At 41.3% G+C, this 21,395-nt stretch overlaps 1 protein-coding gene across 2 annotated transcripts in view; it reads right to left on the reverse strand.

The window, feature by feature from the left end:
* Nucleotides 1-21,395, reverse strand: part of Arhgap42 (Rho GTPase activating protein 42) — a 230,748-nt gene that overhangs the window by 30,249 nt on the left and 179,104 nt on the right. For both annotated transcript variants that reach the window (NM_001430509.1, NM_001430510.1), the window contains 4 exon segments: nucleotides 2,391-2,500; nucleotides 4,498-4,598; nucleotides 19,243-19,372; nucleotides 21,115-21,219. In NM_001430509.1, the coding sequence (NP_001417438.1) occupies nucleotides 2,391-2,500; nucleotides 4,498-4,598; nucleotides 19,243-19,372; nucleotides 21,115-21,219 (446 nt within the window).

Genomic DNA, 21,395 nt, shown 5'->3' on the forward strand with positions numbered 1-21,395 from the left:
TAAGTGTAAACTCATAATTTGGAAAGAAAAAAGATCAAAGCAATGAACACAATGGAAATAGAAAACTGGAAGGTTTGTTCTACAGCCATCTTCTGGAAAAGTCACACATGACACACATATGATACTCACACATGACACTTGCACACATATATGCACACATATACCCTTGCACACATATATGCATAGAAACACACATGCATCCACATATACATTCACACACACATACCTGCACACATACATACATGGAAACCCAGATACACTCACATGCAAGCACATGCACACATGTGCGTGCACGCACGCGCGCGCACCCACACACACACACACACACACACACACACACTCATACACACATGGACACCCATATACACTTATACACATACATGCACACATGTCCAAGCACACACATACACACTTTTTAAATTTAAATGCTAACAGGTAAGCCATGAATGTGTAAGGCACGGGGCTGTCTGAAGGGATTAATTCAGTTTCCCCTGAAATGGTCAAAAAGATGGCAAACGCGTACCCACTGCTGCTCAAAGTCCCCGCTATTCGACACTGAGGGTTGATTAAGCTCATGAGCCTGATGGGACCAGCCAGTCACTAACAAGGGCAACGTGTGAAGAAGCGTCAGGTCATACCTAGCCCATGGTCCTTAGCGTTTCTCAGCACCATGAAATGAAGTGTCCAAATATAATTCTCCTGTCAGGCAGGCAGGTATATGTCTGCACCGGGGAGCCTGAGACCAGAGGATCTCAAGCCCAAGGCCAGCATGGCTTACACAATGAGTCTGAGTCCAGGCTTGGACTACAAAATGAGATCCTGTCTCAACAATGTCCCCAAATTTCTTCAATGCAGCCACTGTGAAAAGTTATCTAAGCCTGCATTTCCAGATAAAAGAAGGCACCATATAAAAGGAAGTTGAGGGTGATATAAAAACTTATAGATTAACTCATGTACAAAAATTGATAATATACCCACAATTCCTCTGTAAAACATTGGGAACCTTCATTATTTATATGAAATGATTAAAAACTTAAAATAGCATAATCTGTCAACAAATAACTTACTTATATTTCTTCTGAGATATGAAAATGGCTCACTAGAAGGACAAGAAAAGAAAAACATACGGAAGGGCCCAGGTTGTTTGATGTGGTTGAATTGATTTTCTTTCTCTGGGACAAATTCTAAGAATGACCAGCTTTATATATTTTAAGTGCATGATCCTCTTGCCTCAGCCTCCAGAGTGCTGGATTACAGATGTATGCTGTGCCAGCCTTGGTCCAGAGTTTAAGTCAATATCACAGCATGATACAATTAGTAACAACGGTCAATACGTGCTGGATGCTTCTGGGTGCTGTGTTCATAGGAACATTTGATTACCTCATTTAACCCTCAACACACCCTGGGTTTATTTCCCTATCTTGGGGAAGAAAATGCCAAAAGCACAGTTTAAGTAATTATAATAATGCAGAAATAGAAGGCGCTGTGCACACAGCAGCCCTCTAGCAGCACTGAACTTGGCCAGCTCTGCAGTGTGTCGTATCCCCCTAGAATCTTCATGGTCCATTATCATCAGGCAAAACCATCAGGCTTCAAGGGATGATAAAAATGCCTGTTCTGAGCTTTTGCCTGCTTTTCGGACCCTTGTCTTCCTACGGGGTTGCTTTGTCCAGCCTTATTGTGAAGGGAGACGCCTTGTCTCACTGCAATTTGATATTCCCTGTTTGACTGATATCCCTGGGAGGTCTGCCCCTTTCTGAAGGGAAACTGAGGAGGAGTGGACTGGGGGGAGGGTAGAGCTGGGAGGAAAGGAGGGAAGGAAAACTGTGATCAGGATGTAAGATATGAGAGAATAAATTTTAAAAGTAAAAAGATTTGTTTTTAAACCGGCAACCAACAACACACACACACACATAAATACATGTATGTATGTATATGTATATATATTTAAGTTCTTCTATGCCACTCTTTAGCAGCATTATGCCTCATGGTTTTTTCTTTTTCGAATATAATACAATGAAAATGTAGAGGATAAGTATGTGAAAGTCTGAAGTAGGCATGCTGACGGTCTCATCACCCACACTCTACACCAGTGGCTCTTGATCTTCCTAAACTTCGATCCTTTAATACAGTTCTTCATGTTGCAGTGACCCCAACCACAAATTTATTTCCATTGCCGCTCCATAACAGTGATTTTGCTACTGTTACGAATTGTAAATACTTGTGTTTTCCAATGGTCTGTTGTGGCTCCTATGAAAGGGTCGTTCACCAGCAAAGGAATTGTGATCTGCAGGTTGAGAACCTCTTCTCTACACCATTTTATGTTGTGCTTCTCCAGTCTTAGAAGCAGAAATGAAGTAAAAACTAAAGGTGGAAAGTAGTGCTCAAACCTTTCGACCACTTCTATGTCAAAGCAGAAGCGTTTGTCAATGGAATCTGTCTTCCGTCGGATACATGACTTTAACTTAAACATTTCGGGTGAACCAGTAACAAGGCCATTCTGAAAAAAAAAGAAAGGTATCTAGTTACTAACATCAGGGAGTGGATTGAGTACAGTGATTCAAAGTTGCCAACTGGAACTGTTAACTTACAGATAAGTCATAAGGAAAGTTAACTCCTGTTGCTCTCTAATCCTCTCCTCGCATTGACAATATACTGTGCTTTGTTTCAAAGAAATCTGTCCTAGGACTCCCCTGTACCTTTAGACACGTTTACTCTGAATGGGAACAGATACTGTACAGTGCACACACTCTTGGACTTGGGAAGATCCGACATTGCAGTCACTGTAACAGCACAGCTGCATGTGAGGTAGATGTGCTAAGATACTGCCCTATTTCTCCATCAAAATCCTCTATCATAAAAAAGTAATCATAATCCATATAGCTAAGAGATTAGTGCCATGGGTATGGTTCTGTACTGGAGCCTTGGGGTGATAAACAGTGGCTTGCACCAAGTCCCAGAGGAGCCTCCAGAATAGGGAAGCTCACATTCGCCATTCTGTTCCTGCAGGCAGCCATAACATTCATGGTTTCACTGCTAACCCACTTCTTGGAGAATCAAATGCAAACTCTCTGGATGGGACAGAACAGGGGCCTGAGAATTCTCAGGAGATCTTTTCTACATGTGAGACGCCCATCTAGAATGCAGAAAAGTTTAGTTCAATGATCATTAACCATGTCGTGGTTGTCACAGATTTAGTATCAGGACTTTGGCTTGGTTAGCTTGCACTGTAACACCCCAGCTGTCATGTAAGTTGAATTTCTGTCAATTGCTACTCTACGTGAGTCACAGATAAATGTGAATTGTGACTTAATAACTCTGCAGGTGAAGCTACCCACAGGCTCTTTTACTCTGCTAGGTTCCCCTTCTTTCACATGTGTCTCCCACTTTGAATTATTAGGCTCTGATGGATGCCTGAGCACAAGAAGTTTCAGTTAATATATCTTAACATTTCTACCTTCCGTCATTCACTTTGCCATGTTCCACATGATGAAGTACTTGGGTGACTCATTTACTTTCTAGAAACAACTTCCTCATCTGTTAGAATAAGGTTGGAACAAGTTCTCTTTAGGAGAAAAATCCACCTACAGAACTCTTAGCCAATGACCAAATTAGGGTTAGGGTTAGGGTTGGAGTTAGGGTTGGGGTTAGGGTTTAGGGTTGGGGTTAGGGGTTAAGGTTGGGGTTGGGTTAGGGGTTATGTTGGGGTTGGGTTAGGGTTAGGGTTAGGATTAGCAGGGTTAAGGTTAAGGTTAGTTTTATTAAAACAATGAATGGCAAAATAGATGGAAAGACAGGAAGGAAGGAAGGAAGGAAGGAAGGAAGGAAGGAAAAAGAAAGAAGGAAAGACAAACAGACATAAAGAAGGAATGACACATAGACGGAAAATGAAAGAGAAGTTCGAGTGAGTTACACTTGACATGGAGTACAGACTGCTCCATTTCATCCAATAAGGAGCATCATCATGTCCTATGATGCTGGCTCGCCGTGAAATATTTAGTGACAAATTTAATCTTTTGGGGAAGTGAGCCTTGATTTGTTGGTTTGAAGGTTTGTTCATTGGCATTTTGGTATGTGAATTGGTTGAATGTCAGAGGCTAGGGCACACATGGCATCTATAACATTGCCAGCTGTGACAGGGTGCAGAATCCTGGGGACAAGCTGGGTCCGGGCTCTGGCAATCCCTTCCTTGTTTGGTAATCAATCCACAGTGTAGACCCCTCTTCTGAAGCCAGGAATGTACGAGGGGTACCCCAGACATGTACTGAAGGACTCCTACCAGCAACTGAACTGCTTATAAATACATGATAGCCCCAGCTAGGTAGAAATACTGTGCATTATTTTAATGTCATTAAAGTCACTAAAAGTTCTTTTAGTGAACTTTTCACTTATTAAAAATGCATACTGTTTCTAGGGAAGGGAAGCACAGGTGACACTTTATTTATCTTCCATCCTTAAAATGATAAGCTTAATTTAAAAAGGAGAGAGCTCACTCACCATCTTCCCACTGGCTTTCACATCAGAGACGCTCATTGTGAACATTTTGCTTCCTTTGTCGTAAGTACAGTAGTGTTTAGTCCAGGTGAAACCCAGTGGTCCTAGTGCAGGAGGCAAGAACACTTCAGATTTGGTGAAATGGTTTGTACCTGAGTGTGTGCGTGGGCACATGGAGAGTGTCCACACATCAGTGTAGTTGGCACACTCTCTGTGCGTCTGGCCAGGAAAGGTGACTGAGGACAGCATCACAGACTCAAAGGGTTTCACTCAAGCTCTCTGAAGAATCTGGAAACCCACGAGTGAGCCTATCTGTAAACTTCAGCTATCTTATCCTTATCCATAAGAGTGGAATTTGGTCAATAAGTCCAACCAACTACAGACAGAAAATATTTGAAAACCCAATCACAAAGACACTTAACAAATATAACTATTTTTAAAGATGGGGGGATCTTGCTTTGACTATTCTCAATGTTACCATGTAGCTAAAGCCAGTCTTGAGCTCATGCTCCTCCTGCCTTCAGCTCCCAAGGACTGGGATTACCAGTGGGTTTCACTATCCCTGGCTGCTGATTAGAATACTTTTATTACTTAGAACCTAGACAGACATAGAGTCACTCAGTAAGCAACTGACAAATAAGTTAAGAGTGAACGATCATTTTCTCTGACATTTCACCCTTGGAGTTACTTCCTCTTACTGTCGATGTGAGAGAAATAAAGCAGAAGATGGAGCTTGGAGGGTAGGGTGCCCTCCTGATCCCCGCAAAAGCAGAGAGGGGTCTCCAGGGCTGAAATCAGCACTTAAGAGTCAGAAGTAAGGCAAGTTCACAGTCATTGTTAGCTACGTGGCAAGGGCTCACCTGGGCTACAGGAAACCTTGTTGTTTTTAAAAGTAATTTTACTAGAGTCTTGTGGAAGAGCAGGGGATAGAACTGAGAAAGCTGGAGGGGTGCATGCCAAGGACAGCACACAAAGACCTACAGAGTCAACCTACCTGGGCCCATGGGGACTCACAGAGAATGAACGATCAACCAAAGACCATGCAGGGGCCGCTACAGATGTGCAGCTTGGTCTTCACGTAGGTCTCCTAACAGTTGGAGCAGGAGCTGTCTCTGACTCTGTTGTCTGCCATGGAACCCCATTTCCCTACATGGACTGCCTAGCTGGGCCTCAGTGGGAGAGGATGCGATTGTCCTACAGTATGTGCAAGGGCGGGTGGTACCCAAGGGAGGCTTCTCCATTGAGAAGGGGGGATTTAATGGTGGGAGGGATTTGTAAGGGTGGGACTGGGGGCTGCAATCTGGATGTAAAGTGAATACATAAATTAATGAAAAAGTTCTTTTATTTATATCATTTGTATTAAAAAGATGTGTATTATCAGTAATGCTCACTTTGTTTCTCCTATAAATACTATCCCCTTCTCACAACACAGCACTCCATGTCATGGGCTGCTAGTGTCTCTGAAGAATCAGATGCTCCTGTGTCTACAGTGGGGTGTATTCTTCATTCTGCTTTCCTCTGATGAAGTACAAGAGCTTGCAATTACCCAGAAGATTGTCCTGAATCCAAATACCATGATGGGCTGTGTGGGTTGGAAACAGAGCTTAGGGCTCCCTTTCTTGAAGCTTCTTCAGCTTCTGCTCCACCCACTTCAAACAGAATCCCTTAGTCACCTGTATGCATAATGTGACTGCTGGCTCGGTTTCAGAACCCTGCACTGGAAGGCAAGCAATTAGAACAGAAAAGAGCGCCCCTTGAGACAGTGCTTCAGGAGCGCTGGGTTTTGTTTGTGTTAATGATAGTGTCCTTAGTGTCAGCTTGAACTTTGGTAAATACTTAAGCGACTTTAGATTTTTAAATGACAGGGTACACAAACACTTGGCAACTCGAGGGATTACCGCAATTAGATCCCGTTCTGTTCTGAGAGCACTTCATACCACAGCGCTCCACACTTGATACTCCATGTCATGCGACTACTTAACAGCTAGGGGCGCTGAGTGGGACAAACCTGATGCAAACTGGCAGCGACTGGTACTTAGGGAGCGATGTAATTGGTGGGATCAGCTGTTGCTTTAAATTGAAGCAGCCACCATGCTCTGATGAGATTTGAAACGGAAAAGTGTCGGTTTTTTTCCTGCCTTATGTTACATGTGTAACCTCCTGCACTTCGTGATGATGTTTGCTTTTCATCCCGCCGCCTCCCTCAAGGCTTACCGGCAGGTGTGGGAGATGGTCTTAGATAAATCGCTTAAAATCCCCCTATTAAAGTACCTGAAAAATTAAATTTTATTCCAACTCCAAGGCTACAAAACCAATGAATCCCAGTCACCCTTCTCAGTGATCACAGAGAGCAGTGACAGATCTTTGGGGGTCGGGTGTGGGTGGGAGTGGGGATCATGTTCATGAACACAAAGCTTTACCCCAGAACCTTCATGTTCGACTTGACAAAGGAGCATGACTCAACTCCTAAGGAAAACAGATCCGTCAGCCCTGCATAGGGGTTAGGTGTTAGTTTTAAAGGAATAAAATGCTAAATTGTCTTTATTATTTCATTTTCGAAAATAAAGTTATTTTCATACAATATAGTCTGATAATGGTTTCCCTTCTCTTATCTCGTCCCAGATCTAGCCCACACCCTGCCATTCCAAATCCACTCTCTCTCTCCCTTAAAAAAACGAACAACAAACAAATTAACAGCAAAAGAAATGAAGAAATATAGACACACACAGAGTAACAGGCGCAGACACACATACAAACACACACTCTAAAAATTAGAAATAATAATGAACAAATAAGATTTTTTAAAAAATACCCAAATAAAGCAATGTAAGACCCCCCACTCCAGAAAAAAAACTGTACAAAAATGCCTGAGTTCATTTTGTGTTGGTCATCTACTTCTGACCGTAGGCCTGCCCTTAAGAGTGGCGAAGCCTAGTGAGACTCACTGGAGAACCATTTGTAAGCCGTTATCAGTTGAAGATAGCTTAGTGTCTAGGGACAGGAGCATCCATCTGCTTCTCCATCTCAGCACTAGGACACATGTGGTCTGGGCCTGTGTAGACCCTTTGGCTGTTGCCACAGGATCCGTGAGTCCACATGTGCATCAGTCCTGCTGTGTCTGGGAGGTGCTGTTTCCTTCCATGCACACCGACTCTTAACAATCTTCCCACCTCCTCTTCCCCATAGTTCCCTGAGCCCTGAGGGGAGGGGTTTGATGGAGGCATCCCATTTAGGACTGAGAGTCCCAAGGTCTCGCACTCTCTGTCCAGTTGTGGGAGTCTGTCTCTCTCCCCACCTACTGCAGGAGGAAACATCTCTGGTGATGACTGATTGAGACAATGATTAATGGATGTGGGGTTTCATTTGTTTCAATAGTTTGTTTATTTTGGTTTTGCTTTTGTTTCGGAACAGTAGTATTTAGTTTTACCCTAGATCCCCATGCTGTCCAGTGTCGGGGTCTTGGCCGCCTAGGCGGTGTTGGGGATGGGTTCCATCTCTTGGAGTGGGCCTTAAACCCAATGAGATACGGTTGGTTAGAGCCACGTTTGGTCCACTATTGCACTAGCTCATCTTGCAGGCAGGTCACCCACCATTGTACAGTGTTTGTAGCTGGGCTGGTGCTCACCACTCTCCTCTAGTAGCATGCGGAGACGCTCCCATTACTAAACACCAGTCAGTAGCGGGTGAGGCTCAACTTCTCCATGTTCAGTGAGTTAGTTATATGGGCCTTATCTTCAGCAATAGCACATCAGTTTGTGGAGAGCAACCAACAGCCTTGGGAATAGCCTGAGCTCTTTGGGTGTCTCCTTAAGGCACCTTTGACCAACAACTCAACTAGATATAACCCATCCCTGATACTAGAGGTTCTCTCAAAGAGACAAGAAATGTCCATTGGGACTTTGACTCCCATGTTATTTGGTGATTCCATTTGGATTTCTTTCATATATATATATATATATATATATATATATATATATATATATATATATATGTGTGTGTGTGTGTGTGTGTGTGTGTGTGTGTGTGTGTGTGTGTGTGTGTGTGTGTGTGTTTGCTGTAGTAAGTTTCTGTATGAGTCCTCAAATGGCCCTTAAGTGTTAGCTGTCCTTCCTTCTATTCCCTTTCCTAATGCCCTTTAACTTTCCACTTCTCACTTCTCATTTAATGCTCCTTTTCCAGTCCCCCTGTGTAATTATATAAGTTCTATGTTCCCTTACTTAGGAGATCTTTTTTCCCACTTGGTTCCTTACTCTATACCTAACATCTGTGGTTATTCAGATAATAGCATTCTATTGAAGGATTAACGGCTAATATTCATTCACACACAAGTAAACGTGTACCATATTTATTTCTTTGTGGGTCTGCGTTATCTCATTGAGAAGGATTTTTTTATTACTGTAACTGTGTAGTGTAACTTGATTTCAGGATGGTGATGCTTCCAGAATTCTTTTATTACTTGGAATTGTTTTAGCTATCCTGGTTCTCTGTCTCTGTCTCTCTCTGTCTCTCTCTCTGTCTCTGTCTCTCTGTCTGTCTCCCCGCCTCTCTCCCTGTTTTCATATAAAGCTACATTCTGTCCTTTCAGTTTGCAAAGAATTGTGTTGAAATTTTGATGTGTTTAATTTTTACATTGCTTTTAGAAGAACAGCCATATTTGTTATATTAGTACTAGATCCATGAGTATAGAAGATCTTTCCATTTTCTGCTACCTTCTTCAATTATATTCTTATAATTGAAAGTTTATATAATTGAAAATTATATAACTATATATTATATATAACTGAAATAATTGCATTGAAAAATCTTATAAGGAAAATATCTATTTCTATAATATTTTAAAGTCTCACTTTTTTAGAATTAAGTTTGTTTATAAAATACATTGTATATTTTTAAGCTATTGTAAAAGATTTTGTTTCCTAATTTCTTTCCTATTTCATTTGTCTTTTTTATATAGAAAGGCTATTTACTTGTGAGTGTTAATTTTGTATCCAGCAAATTTTTTTTGAATTTGTATAGAATCATATCACCTGCAAAAAAAAAGATTTTGACTTCTTTGTTTCCAATTTATAACCCTTTACCTCCTTCAGTTGTTGTATTAATGTAGCTAAGATCAAGTTCTATATTATAGGTATGGGGAGAATGGAAAACCTTGTCTTGTTCCTGGTTTTAATGGAAATGCTTTGAGTCCCTCTCTGTTTAGGTTGATTTGGGCTGTGACTTGCTGTAAATCATCTTTATTTTGTTGAAATCTATCACTGGTATCCCTAGTCTGTCTCTCTGCCCTATCTCTGTCTCTTTGTCTCTCTGCCTCTGTGTCTCTGTCTCTCTCTGTCTCTCTCTGTCTCTACCGGAGACAAGCAGCCTCAATTAGTTTACAGGTTGAATTTCCTTACTCCTGACAAAACCTGCTCAACCAGCACCTAAGATTCCTGAGATGCTTCCCCATGCTAATGAGGCATTCCAGGTACCCCAGTCAATGACCTTTGTCTGTCCATTGATTCCTTGTTCAATGTCTCTGTTCCCGCTGCCCTCATGGACTGAATTGGCCATCAGTCTATGGAGAGACCCACAACTCAGAGCTCTTCGTTTGGTTGGTTTGTTTGGAGACTTTTATTTCCTGCTTCTATCTCACAAGGGGCTCTTAAGTTGCTCATATGATCTTAATTAATAGGCAGTACATACCTACAAATTTATCCCTTTCTTTTAGGTTTCCAAGTTTGGTGGAGTATAGGTTTTTAAAATATGTCCCTATTTTTCTCTGATTTCCTTGGTGTCAGTTGTTATATCCCTATTTCCATTTCAAAAGTTATTAATTTGGATCTTCTTTCTGTGTCTTTTACTTAATTTGTCTAAGGGTTTTGCAATATTTTTTTTAAAGAACCAACTACTTGTTTCACTTATTCTTTATATTTATTTGTTCTTATTTTATTGATTTCAGCCATGAATATGGTTATTTCTTGCCACCTACTACTTTTTGGTGCTATTTCTTCTTTTTTCTGTTTTCTATCTTTTAGATGTGTCATTCGGTTGCTAACGTAAGATTCCTCCCACTATTTTCTGTAGCTACTTAGTGCTAAGCACTTGCGTCTTAGATTGGCCTTCATTGTGTCCAATGTTTTTCCTTTGTTTTCATTTTCATTACACTCTAAAATGTTTCTAAGCTTTTACTAATTCATGTCTTGAGCAATTTGCTATTACTATCGAGGTGTTCGGTTTCCAGGAGTTTATATACTTTCTGCTGTTTTTGCTTTTGTAGACTTCCAGTTTTAATCCATGGTAATGAGATAGGATGCAAGGACTCCCTTCAGTTTTCTTATATATTTGTTGAGATTTGATTCATGTCCACATATGTGGCTAATTTTGGAGAAAGTTCTGTGAGATGCTGAGAAGTATATTCTTTTTGTTTGAGTGAAATGTTCTATAAATATCTGCTCGATCCATTTGATTTAACTCCAGTATTTCTCTGATTAGTTTTTGTCTAGATGACTTGTCTATTGGTGAGAGTGGAGTACTGAAATCACCCATTATCACTATGTGAGGTCAATATGTAATTATAGCTGTAGTAGTATGTACTGCCCTTATGTCTGGTGTATATGTGTTCAGAATGTCAGTATCTTCTTGGTAGACTTTTTTTCTTTGATGATTACGTAGTGTCCTTTCTATCTCTTATGATAAGTTTGGATTTGAAATCTATTTTGTCAGATAATGACATGACTATACCTGCTTCCTTTAGTCCATTCACTTGGAATATCCCCTTCCATCATTTTACCCTAAAGTGATATCTATTCTTACAGGTCAGATGTATTTCTTGGATGTTGTAGAAGGACGGAACTCATTTTCACATCCATCCTATTAGTCATTGTCTTTTTATTAAATTGACATGATTATTGAGAAATATTAATGAGCAGTGTTTGTTAATCCTTGTTATTTTATTGTTGTGTGGTGGTGGTGGTGGTGGTGGTGGTGGGGTGTGTGTGTGTGTGTGTGTGTGTGTGTGTGTGTGTGTGTGTTAGAGAAGAATAGAAATGGATTAGGAGAAATAGCTGAAAGAGGCTTTAGGAAAGGGCTAAAAAGATTCTGTTCACATCTAGAGTTAGGGTCCCCAAGACCCTGGAAATGTGGTGGGGAGAAGGGATCCTGCAAGAAGGATTCAGTAAAACAATGGATTGTCTGAGAGACAGGAATGCAAGGGCTAGAGAACCATGTGTCTGATGCGAGAATTAAAATACACAATGAATGGAGTTGAGGTGGAAAAAAAGACACTTGTAAGAAGGTTTTTACCAGGTTGAGAGTGAGACTGCAGAGGTCATCCTGGACAACTGAAAGGATAATGTCACCTTTACCCGAGTCACTGCCAGCTGTGGTCACTGGGGAGTGTGGGTAGAGAGTGTCTCTAGATATATGTGGCTGAGACGATGGGCTCTAAGTCATTTTAGGAACTAAATTAAACAACCCTAACTTGTACAGACTAACAAGGATTCAGGAGAAGTAGTCCTTTTAATAACATCACTGGAAGTTGAGATATTTGATATATATTATTGTTAATTCATAGATCCACAATAGGAATAAATATGAACAAGGAGGCTAAATTCAGTAAATTATGTACAAAAGCAACACAAAACAATACAATACACAATATAAAAGTTCATAACAGAGAGCTGGAAATACAGAAGTTTGTAACATGCTGACCTAACCATTCATAAAGCCTTAGTTAGGTTCATTCCCCAGCTTTCTTCACTCGGTGTAGTGACAGGGTCATCAAACCTTAACACAAGGGAAGTGGAGAGGCAGAACGATCAGTAGTTCAAGGCTATCCTGAGATACATCATAAGTTCAAGCCCAGTCTGAAGGGAACACGAGACCCTGTTTGAAAAACTAAACAAAATCCGAAAGGTGGATGGCAGACAATGAATTCCAATAGATTTCTGACTATGAGACCCATTTGCTTCCCATGTTGATTGAAGACTATTAGATGAGACTTAATGCTGCTCAAAGGCAGACAATGTCAGCAGTTCACATGCACATAAAGAACTCTATATTCAGAAGACAATGACTCTCTCTACCCTATCTTATCATATTGACTACAGCAATGATTCCAGAGGTAATAGGAAAGCATTAGTATATAGAAAATACTGTTGGCCAAATACAACTAGTGCCATTGTATACATGACACAGGCAGAACCAGAGAAATCCCAAGTAGAAACTGTGTTGGGACAGAAAAGCCATATCAGAGAGGGGTTCATTAAAATAAAGGAATCATCTTGCCTATGAAGGTCTCCAATGACAGACACTGTCCAAGTGCTCCCTCACAAGAGGACATTAACACAGGAGCCTTTCATGATGACCTCTAAGACACCTTGCTGCAGGGGAAAATTGAGGGGAAAGCCTGAAGGCAGAGGAGAAGCCTTGAAGAGGCTGCTGCACAAGTCTAGCCTGGACTAAGAAGGGGGAGGTGAGGGAGAGGTGAGAGGAAGACACAACAGACAGATTAGATTCCACGACACAGAGACTGAATTAAAGATTCTATAGCCTCGGAGAGTGCCATTAAAATAAGTGAAATAAACTCAGGATAAGGTTAGCACCACAGAGGCTCAGGATAACCCTGAGAAAAATCAGTTGTCTTATAACAAGGTATTACAGAGCAAAGTGATAAAAATTGTATGATATTGGTACAGAGACAGACAGGTAGATCAGTGGAATAGAATGAAGACGCAGAAATAAACCCACACACATATGGTCACTGGATCTTTGACAAAGGAGCTAAAACCATCTTGTGGAAAAAGATAGAATTTTCAACAAATGGTGCTGGTTCAACTGGAGGTCAGCTTGTAGAAGGATGCAAATCAACCCATTCTTATTGCCCTGTGCAAATGGGAACTGGGGAAAATTTCCTAACAAAACACCAATGGCTTATGCTCTAAGATCAAGAATTGACAAATGGGACCTCATAAAAACTGCAAAGCTTCTGTAAGGCAAAAGACACTGTCATTAGGACAAAACAGCAACCAACAGATTGGAAAAAGATCTTTACCAATCCTATATCTGATAGAGGGCTAATATTCAAAATATACAAAGAACTCAAGAAGATAGAATCCAGAGAGCCAAATAAGCCTATTAAAAATGAAGTACAGAGCTAAACAAAGAATTCTCAGTTGAGCAATATCAACTAGCCATGAGGCACCTAAAGAAATGTTAAACATCCATGGTCATCAGGGAAATGCAAATTAAAACAACCCTGAGATTCTACCTCACACCAGTCAGAATGGCTAAGATCAAAAACTCAGGTGACAGCAGATGCTGGTGAGGATGTTGAGATAAATGAACACTCCTCCATTGTTGGTAGGATTGCAAACTGGTACAACCACTCTGGAAATCAGTCTGGAGGTTCCTCAGAAAATGTGACATTGCACTAGCTAAGGACCCAGCTATACCTTTCCTGGGCATACACCCAAATGATGCTCTAACATACAACAAGGACACATGCTCTACTATGTTCATAGCAGCCTTATTTATGCCAGAAGCTGGAAAGAACCCAGATGCCCATCAACAGAGGAATGGATACAGAAAATGTGGTACATCTACACAATGGAGTACTACTCAGTTATCAAAAACAAGGACTTCATGAAATTCATAGGCAAATGGATGGAACTAGAAAATATACTGAGTGAGGTAACCCAATCACAAAAAAACACACATGGTATACACTCACTGATAAGTGGATATTATCCCCAAAACTCGAATTACCCATGATAAAAATCCACAGACCACATGAAGCTCAAGAAGGAGGATGACCAAAGTGTGGATGCTTCAGTCCTTCTTAAAAGAGGGAACAAAAATATTCATATGGAGAGGACATGGAGACAAAGTTTGGAGCAGAGACTGAAGAAATGGTCATTCAGAGCCTGGCCCACCTGGGTATACAGCCCATTTATATACAGCTACCTAAACTAGATAATATTGATGAAGCCAAGAAATACATGCTGTCAGGAGCCAATATAGATGTCTCCTGAGAGGCTCAGACAGAACTTGTCAAATACAGAGTCTAATGCTAGCAGAAAACCATTGAACTGAGAATGGGGTCCCCATTGGAGGAATTAGAGAAAGGATTAAAGGAGCTAAAGAGGCTTGCAACCCCATAAGAACAATACCAACCAACCAGAGATCCTGGGGCCTAAACCACTACCCAAAGAGTACACATGGACAGACCCATGGCTCCAGCAACATATGTAGCAGAGGATGGCCTTGTTGGGCACCAATAGGAGAAGCCCTTTGTCCTGCCAAGGCTGGATGACCTAGTGCAGGGGAATGTCATGGGGGTTGGAAGGGGGGGTTGAGAAGAAGGAACACCATCATAGAAGAAGGGGAGGGGGATGGGATAGGGCGCTTATGACCCGGAAATCAGGAAAGGGAATAACATTTGAAATGTAAATAAAAATTGTTGAAAAAAATTATAGGAATAAAAAATAAGGTATGAATAACATATAAGTACATTAAGTCCTCACTAGGTCTATTCAGGCAATCTTCAACCCTACATTATTAAAAGGTGCACACTTAGTAGACTTGTCCACAAATGCTACACTATCTGTAGATGGGTCAGCAAGCCATGGCCCCGTTCACTGAATGAACTACTAGATAGTGACTGAATAACACAGATTTGAAGAGTAAGGTCAAAATAATGTTAGTTTTTTTTTTTAATCCAAAGCCTTCCTGCCTTTCTGTTTAGAATGAAAATGGGACAAAAAAATGACAAAACAAATTTGTCCTGACTTTCAATTTTTGCTTTGTTTGTTTCTGTTTTGAGAAAGAGGGAGAGAGATGTGCCATGAAGTTGTGACCCTGAGTGGGTAGAAAGGGAAGTGAAGGCTTCTGGGATGAGTACTGGGGAAGGGAAAACATGATCAAAATACAGTGTACAAAAGTTTTAATTAAAAAAATAAATAAATGGTGTGTATGCCAGGATTGCAGCAACTATCTATATTATCTAGGGGAAAAATGAAATAAAATATTCATACAGAATGCCTCTCTGTAGCGTTACATTTAAAAAAAAAAAAAAAAAAAAAAAAAGGACACACCATCCCATACATACTACACCCAGCACCTGTGGGCCACATAACAATGGCGGGGTGTTCTCATCTCTGTAGACTCTCCCTTTAAAATTCTCTCCACCTGACTCAATGAGTCCCCATGGCAGGTAGCTACCATGGCAGCCCCACTCATCAAATTTGGTGGCTAGCTGCGGTGCTTTGACACCGTACCTTTCTCTGGAACTCAGTTGAGTCACCGTGTGAAGGCAAACAACACACAAACTTAGTTTAAAGTCAACAGGTAACTCAATCACTGGATATAACTACTAACATCCTACTTAGTAAGCCATATTAAAATAAATCCTCTAATGGCAAATAAATTAGCCTTTTAATTAAATCAAAAGTTATAATATCTACATATGTCAGCACTGACACACAAACACATCACCTTCAACCATAACCTTTCCATTTCTTCTCCTGACCATTGAGACTGTAAGATACTCAAGGGACATGTTCCACAGTCTCCATGTGTCTTAGTCAGGGTCTTATTGCTGTGAACAGACACCATGGCCAATGTAAGTTTATAAAAGACAACATTTAATTGGGGCTGGCTTACAGGTTCAGAGGTTCAGTCCAGTATCATAAAGGTGGGAGCATGGCAGCATCCAAGCAGGCATGGTGCAGGAGGAGCTGAGTTCTACATCTTCACCCAAAGGAAGCCAGGAATAGACTGAACATCCCCAGGCAGCTAGGAGGAGGGTCTCCAAGCCCACCCCACAGTGACACACTTCCTCCAACAAGGCCACACCTTCTAATAGTGACACTCCCTGGGTCAAGCGTATGCAAACCATCACACCATGCTAATGGGGGAAAAGGTTGATTTAGTTGGCAAAATACTGTAGTTGAAAGGTTTGTTACGGAGAACCCAGAGCTGCAGCACTGACTGTGAAGAACTTTGATATGCATTTGTAACATGGTCAGTAACATGACAGTGAAGGTTGCATGTGATACTCAGGCTGTGCTCAGTCATTAAATAGTGTCATACAAGCACATACCAATTTGATGGACAGACTTGGCAAGCATGCCTTACCACACAGCCTGGATGGACAAGGGACCTAGGCTCAGGTGAGGAGCTAGGACTCTCCCTCTCATTAGCAGTATGATCTTTTCAGATCTGAAGTTATGAATCTTGATGACACTCTAGTTATTTTATAATTAGAGCATAAGAAATAGCTAGAGTCCAACTATTTTAAATTTGACCAAAACAAATAAATTAGACTATGGTTATTTATTTATTTATTTATTTATTTATTTATTTATTTATTTTTGGATTTGACATTTCCTGGAGGGTAATCCCTAATTTACTTTTAACTGCTGACCTGACTACCTTCCCAATGGTATACTGAGGATACTTCCTCTTTCTCCTAGCCACCGTGGGCTTGTGGTCCATCTCTCCTCACAGCAGCTTTCTCCTCTCCTCTCGTTCTTTGTTCTTCCTCCTTCTGTCACTTTTCCATCCCCAACCAAAGTAACTCAAAACCAACCTACCTCTAATCCTCCAATAATTGACTATAGCTAATTTTATTCAACCAATAGTTTTAAATTAAGGAGCAGGGTTTGCACAACAAAAGCTGGTAAATGGGAAAATCCACTCCTAGGCCTAGACCTACAGACACAAAATTTAGCATTCCAATACACAGCAACATACAAACCCTCAACAAATAGCTTTGAGCCTCAGGTTCATAGGTCCATCCACTGGCCATAGATCAATCCATTGGTTCAGATAATATGAGGTATAGATTTGACTTGGCACACAGCATTTGGGGGGATGTTTACTTTAAATTTCTTAGCTTTGAAGGGTCGGAATGAGCATTACCTGAGAGTAATTTAATTTTCATTGAGTACAGATCTCAGCAAAGCTGAGGATTATTGGCATTGAGCAGCAGGCACTGAGACAGGCACTGAGACAGTTTTCTACTTTCCAAAGCACATACTGATCCACGAGGCCGGACATAACAGCTCGCTCACCACAATGTGAGGATGGCACATTACGGTACATCTGATGTGAAACTGGGTTGGTTTAGTCAAAATACTCAAGGCGGTTTCATTTAATGAGCACACAGAGAAGAGGCCCCAGTTACCCACGTCTGAGTGGATCTATGTTGATTTTTGTGGGAAGTACATCCTGGGCATGGGGTGGGTGGCTGTGACGGGTCTCTGTTGCATCCGCCATTTGTTTTCTCACTTCAGGAAGCAGAGAGTGCCCATGTGACATGGCATAATTTCTGCTTTTACTTCTGAAAACTGGCAGAGCCCAGAATTTAATGACATGGTGCTACTGAGAGAAAGATGACTAGTACAGTCACCAGCCTGCATCATCCTGATGAGGGCATTCATGGGACGTTCTCAATCTCCCATGGGACTTTAAATAGAGAGGGCTGCCACCATTACCTCCTAAAAATGACCCCTGCATTTTTTTTTATTAACTTGAGTATTTCTTATATACATTTCGAGTGTTATTCCCTTTCCCAGTTTCCGGGCAAACATCCCCCTCCCCCCTCCCCTTTCTTATCGGTGTTCCCCTCCCCATCCTCCCCCCATTGCCGCCCTCCCCCCATAGTCTAGTTCACTGGGGGTTCAGTCTTAGCAGGACCCAGGGCTTCCCCTTCCACTGGTGCTCTTACTAGGATATTCATTGCTACCTATGGGGTCAGAGTCCAGGGTCAGTCCATGTATAGTCTTTAGGTAGTGGCTTAGTCCCTGGAAGCTCTGGTTGATTGGCATTGTTGTACATATGGGGTCTCGAGCCCCTTCAAGCTCTTCCAGTTCTTTCTCTGATTCCTTCAACGGGGGACCTATTCTCAGTTCAGTGGTTTGCTGCTGGCATTCGCCTCTGTATTTGCTGTATTCTGGCTGTGTCTCTCAGGAGCGATCTACATCCGGCTCCTGTCGGTCTGCACTTCTTTGCTTCATCCATCTTGTCTAATTGGATGGCTGTATATGTATGGGCCACATGTGGGGCAGGCTCTGAATGGGTGTTCCTTCTGTGTCTGTTTTAATCTTTGCCTCTCTCTTCCCTGCCAAGGGTATTCTTGTTCCCCTTTTAGAGAAGGAGTGAAGCATTCACATTTTGATCATCTGTCTTGAGTTTCATGTGTTCTAGGCATTTAGGGTAATTCAAGCATTTGGGCTAATAGCCACTTATCAGTGAGTGCATACCATGTGTGTCTTTCTGTGTTTGGGTTAGCTCACTCTTACTGGGGAACCCACACTTGCCTTTGCTCGCACTGGCAAGGCTATTCTTCCATTAAAGCTACCTCCTTGACATTCCAGTGTATACTAATGAGCAGCTGAGCCATCCCAGACTGGGTGACTGCAGGACTACTGGACCTCCCATGTCTGACAACCGGACTTTATTGGAATAGATGGATCACAGCCTATAAATCTCTTAGACCTGTTTCTCTAGGTCCCTGACTAATGCACTGGATAATGGGACTAGCCCCAGAGCTCTGGGCTTGACTAACAGACCCTACCTATGTGACAACGTGGAGTGATGTAGGAGATGGTTTCTGACATGAGCTGCTATGCATTAGTGCATATGTGCACCTGTAACCACCTGTGTCCACACACATGCAGACATCCATATAAACACATGGGCCCCACACTCGTGGAATATCTAAAGGAAAGTAAAAAGAGAGACCTCAAGTCCGTCTCTGGGACTCACTTTTCTCCTGGACGTAAAGATAGCCCTCCATGGTCCACTGGCTGGGTGGTCTGTAGTCCTGGTTGGCAGCCTTCATCCTCTGCATCAATCTCTCCACCTCTTGTCGGGTACTTTCAAAGTTGTTCCTTGTCTTAGTGAAGAGAAGCCACAAACTCACTTAGCACTTCCCACCAGGGTTAGGAAGGTGTTGACTAGTTTTCAAACTGCTAAAGATAGCAGGGTAACCTTGATCTCGAGTTCTACTCAGTGTAAAGGACTCTGCTGTTCTGAGTCCAATTCCAATAAGTCTCTCTGTGTGAGAGATTCTGCGTAGAGTCCCAAGTCGGTAAACAAATGAAATTATTGACCATCTGCAAGCTTTGGATTAGCTAAGATTAAAAGTAGATACATAAGAACTTAATCTCTTTTTGAGGAAGAAAAACGATGCTTTTGATATATGTGACAATGAGCAAATTTAAAATAAAATCCCTTCTTGTCCCAAGGCTTTATATTCTAATTTCTATTTTTTTTTTAGAATTAAAGAAAATCGTTTTACTATAATGAACTCACAAATAAAAGCTTCCCATGGATAGAGTGAGGTGGCCACTCAGAAAACCTCAGCTTCAGAGTGTACCTCTCAGTGAAGTCTACAATTGGAGGGCTTGTTAAATGACACATCACATGATTTCCTTTCTGGAAGTACTAGGACAGTTGTTAGAAGGCCAGTGTAAAACTTATTCACATAAAATCCAAGTTCTTTCTTTTGAGACTAGTAATTTATGAACTTGATAATAAGTTTGTTTAAACTGTAGGGGGAAAGTAAGGTTTTCTCTAAAAGAGTCTGGTTTGCATTCGAAGCATTTCACCCTAACAAAAGTGTGCCAAAAATAAAGCGCACAGCTTACCTCCAAGGCTTTGTTGGTCCACAGCAAGAGAAGTGAGCCTCAGAGTAGCTGTTTCACTCTTTTAAACATAAAGATTGGTTGATTCTTTCAAGTGTTTCCTTTCTCCTATCTCTACTGAGGTAATTGTAGTTAATACTGTAAGAACTTGTAAAAACTCTCTGGCATCTGCAATTTTCCTTTTTCTTTTTTTAATGAAGACAGACAACTGTCTTCCACATTCGGGGGGAATACTAAGGGCAAAACTAACTATTCCTGCTCGGGAACCAAAGTACAAAAGCTGAAACCTGAACATGATTAGAAAAATGCAATTAAATAGTTGTACTAGGACATGCCATCTGGGTAGCATGGTGTCTAGACACCATGATGATAAGACCCAGATAAGCAGGGACACACACACCTTTTACAGATGATTAAGTGAAGGTTATTTTGGCTAAATTGCTATCCACTCAGGTATTCAGTGACTGAAGACTTAACATGAAGGCTTTGTTCTTCCCTAGCTGTTGTTCCCACAGAAGTATGCTGGCTCATGGTAGAAGTGTCGCTATGTGTTCAGAGACCAAAAGAACTAGAGGACCTCACATGTATTTTCTGTTCTTGTCTGTGTGTGGTGAGGAGAATTTAAGTTCCATAAAAAAATTTTAGGCGTATACACTATACTAACTATACTAAACACAGAGGATGTGTGAATCGTAGACCCTACTCATCCTGAGTCACTCACTGAGCTAACAAGAATACCAGTTACTCTCCAAGGACCTACTTTGTAATACTTTTATAAAATCCAGTGGCACACATTTTTCTAACATGACATTAGTTCTTCTCTGGTAGACATTCACCTGGTTGCTAGGAAATAAGTCATGAGGATGTCTGTGAAGAGGACTCCCTGAGTTACTGCAGTTGGCCACATATACACACAAGGTCTGGTTTGATCCTAACTGAGTCACTGTGAGGTCGTGGCTAAGGAACGACAGGGTGGGCAGAGCATCCTTACATTTTGTAAGTTGAATTGTAGCTGTTGCTTGTACGGTGCAAATTCCTGGGCAAGTTCATATCCCTCATGGTAAAATGTAAACAGACCCTGAAGGAAGGACAAAAGCTGCAAAGATAAAAACATACACATAAAAAAATCATAAAAATCAACATTCAATACAAAATATCAAGGAGATTATATTTCATTCTAATTTCTCAAAGTAACAGTTTTCTATCAGTGTTTGGCCACGGAAACGGGTGTGAGGTGGAAACAAGAGGTCATTGCCTTTTTATCTTGTCTCT

This window comes from Rattus norvegicus, chromosome 8 (genome assembly GCF_021556685.1).
Source record: "Rattus norvegicus strain SHRSP/BbbUtx chromosome 8, alternate assembly SHRSP_T2T, whole genome shotgun sequence".
Taxonomy (NCBI): domain Eukaryota; kingdom Metazoa; phylum Chordata; class Mammalia; order Rodentia; family Muridae; genus Rattus; species Rattus norvegicus.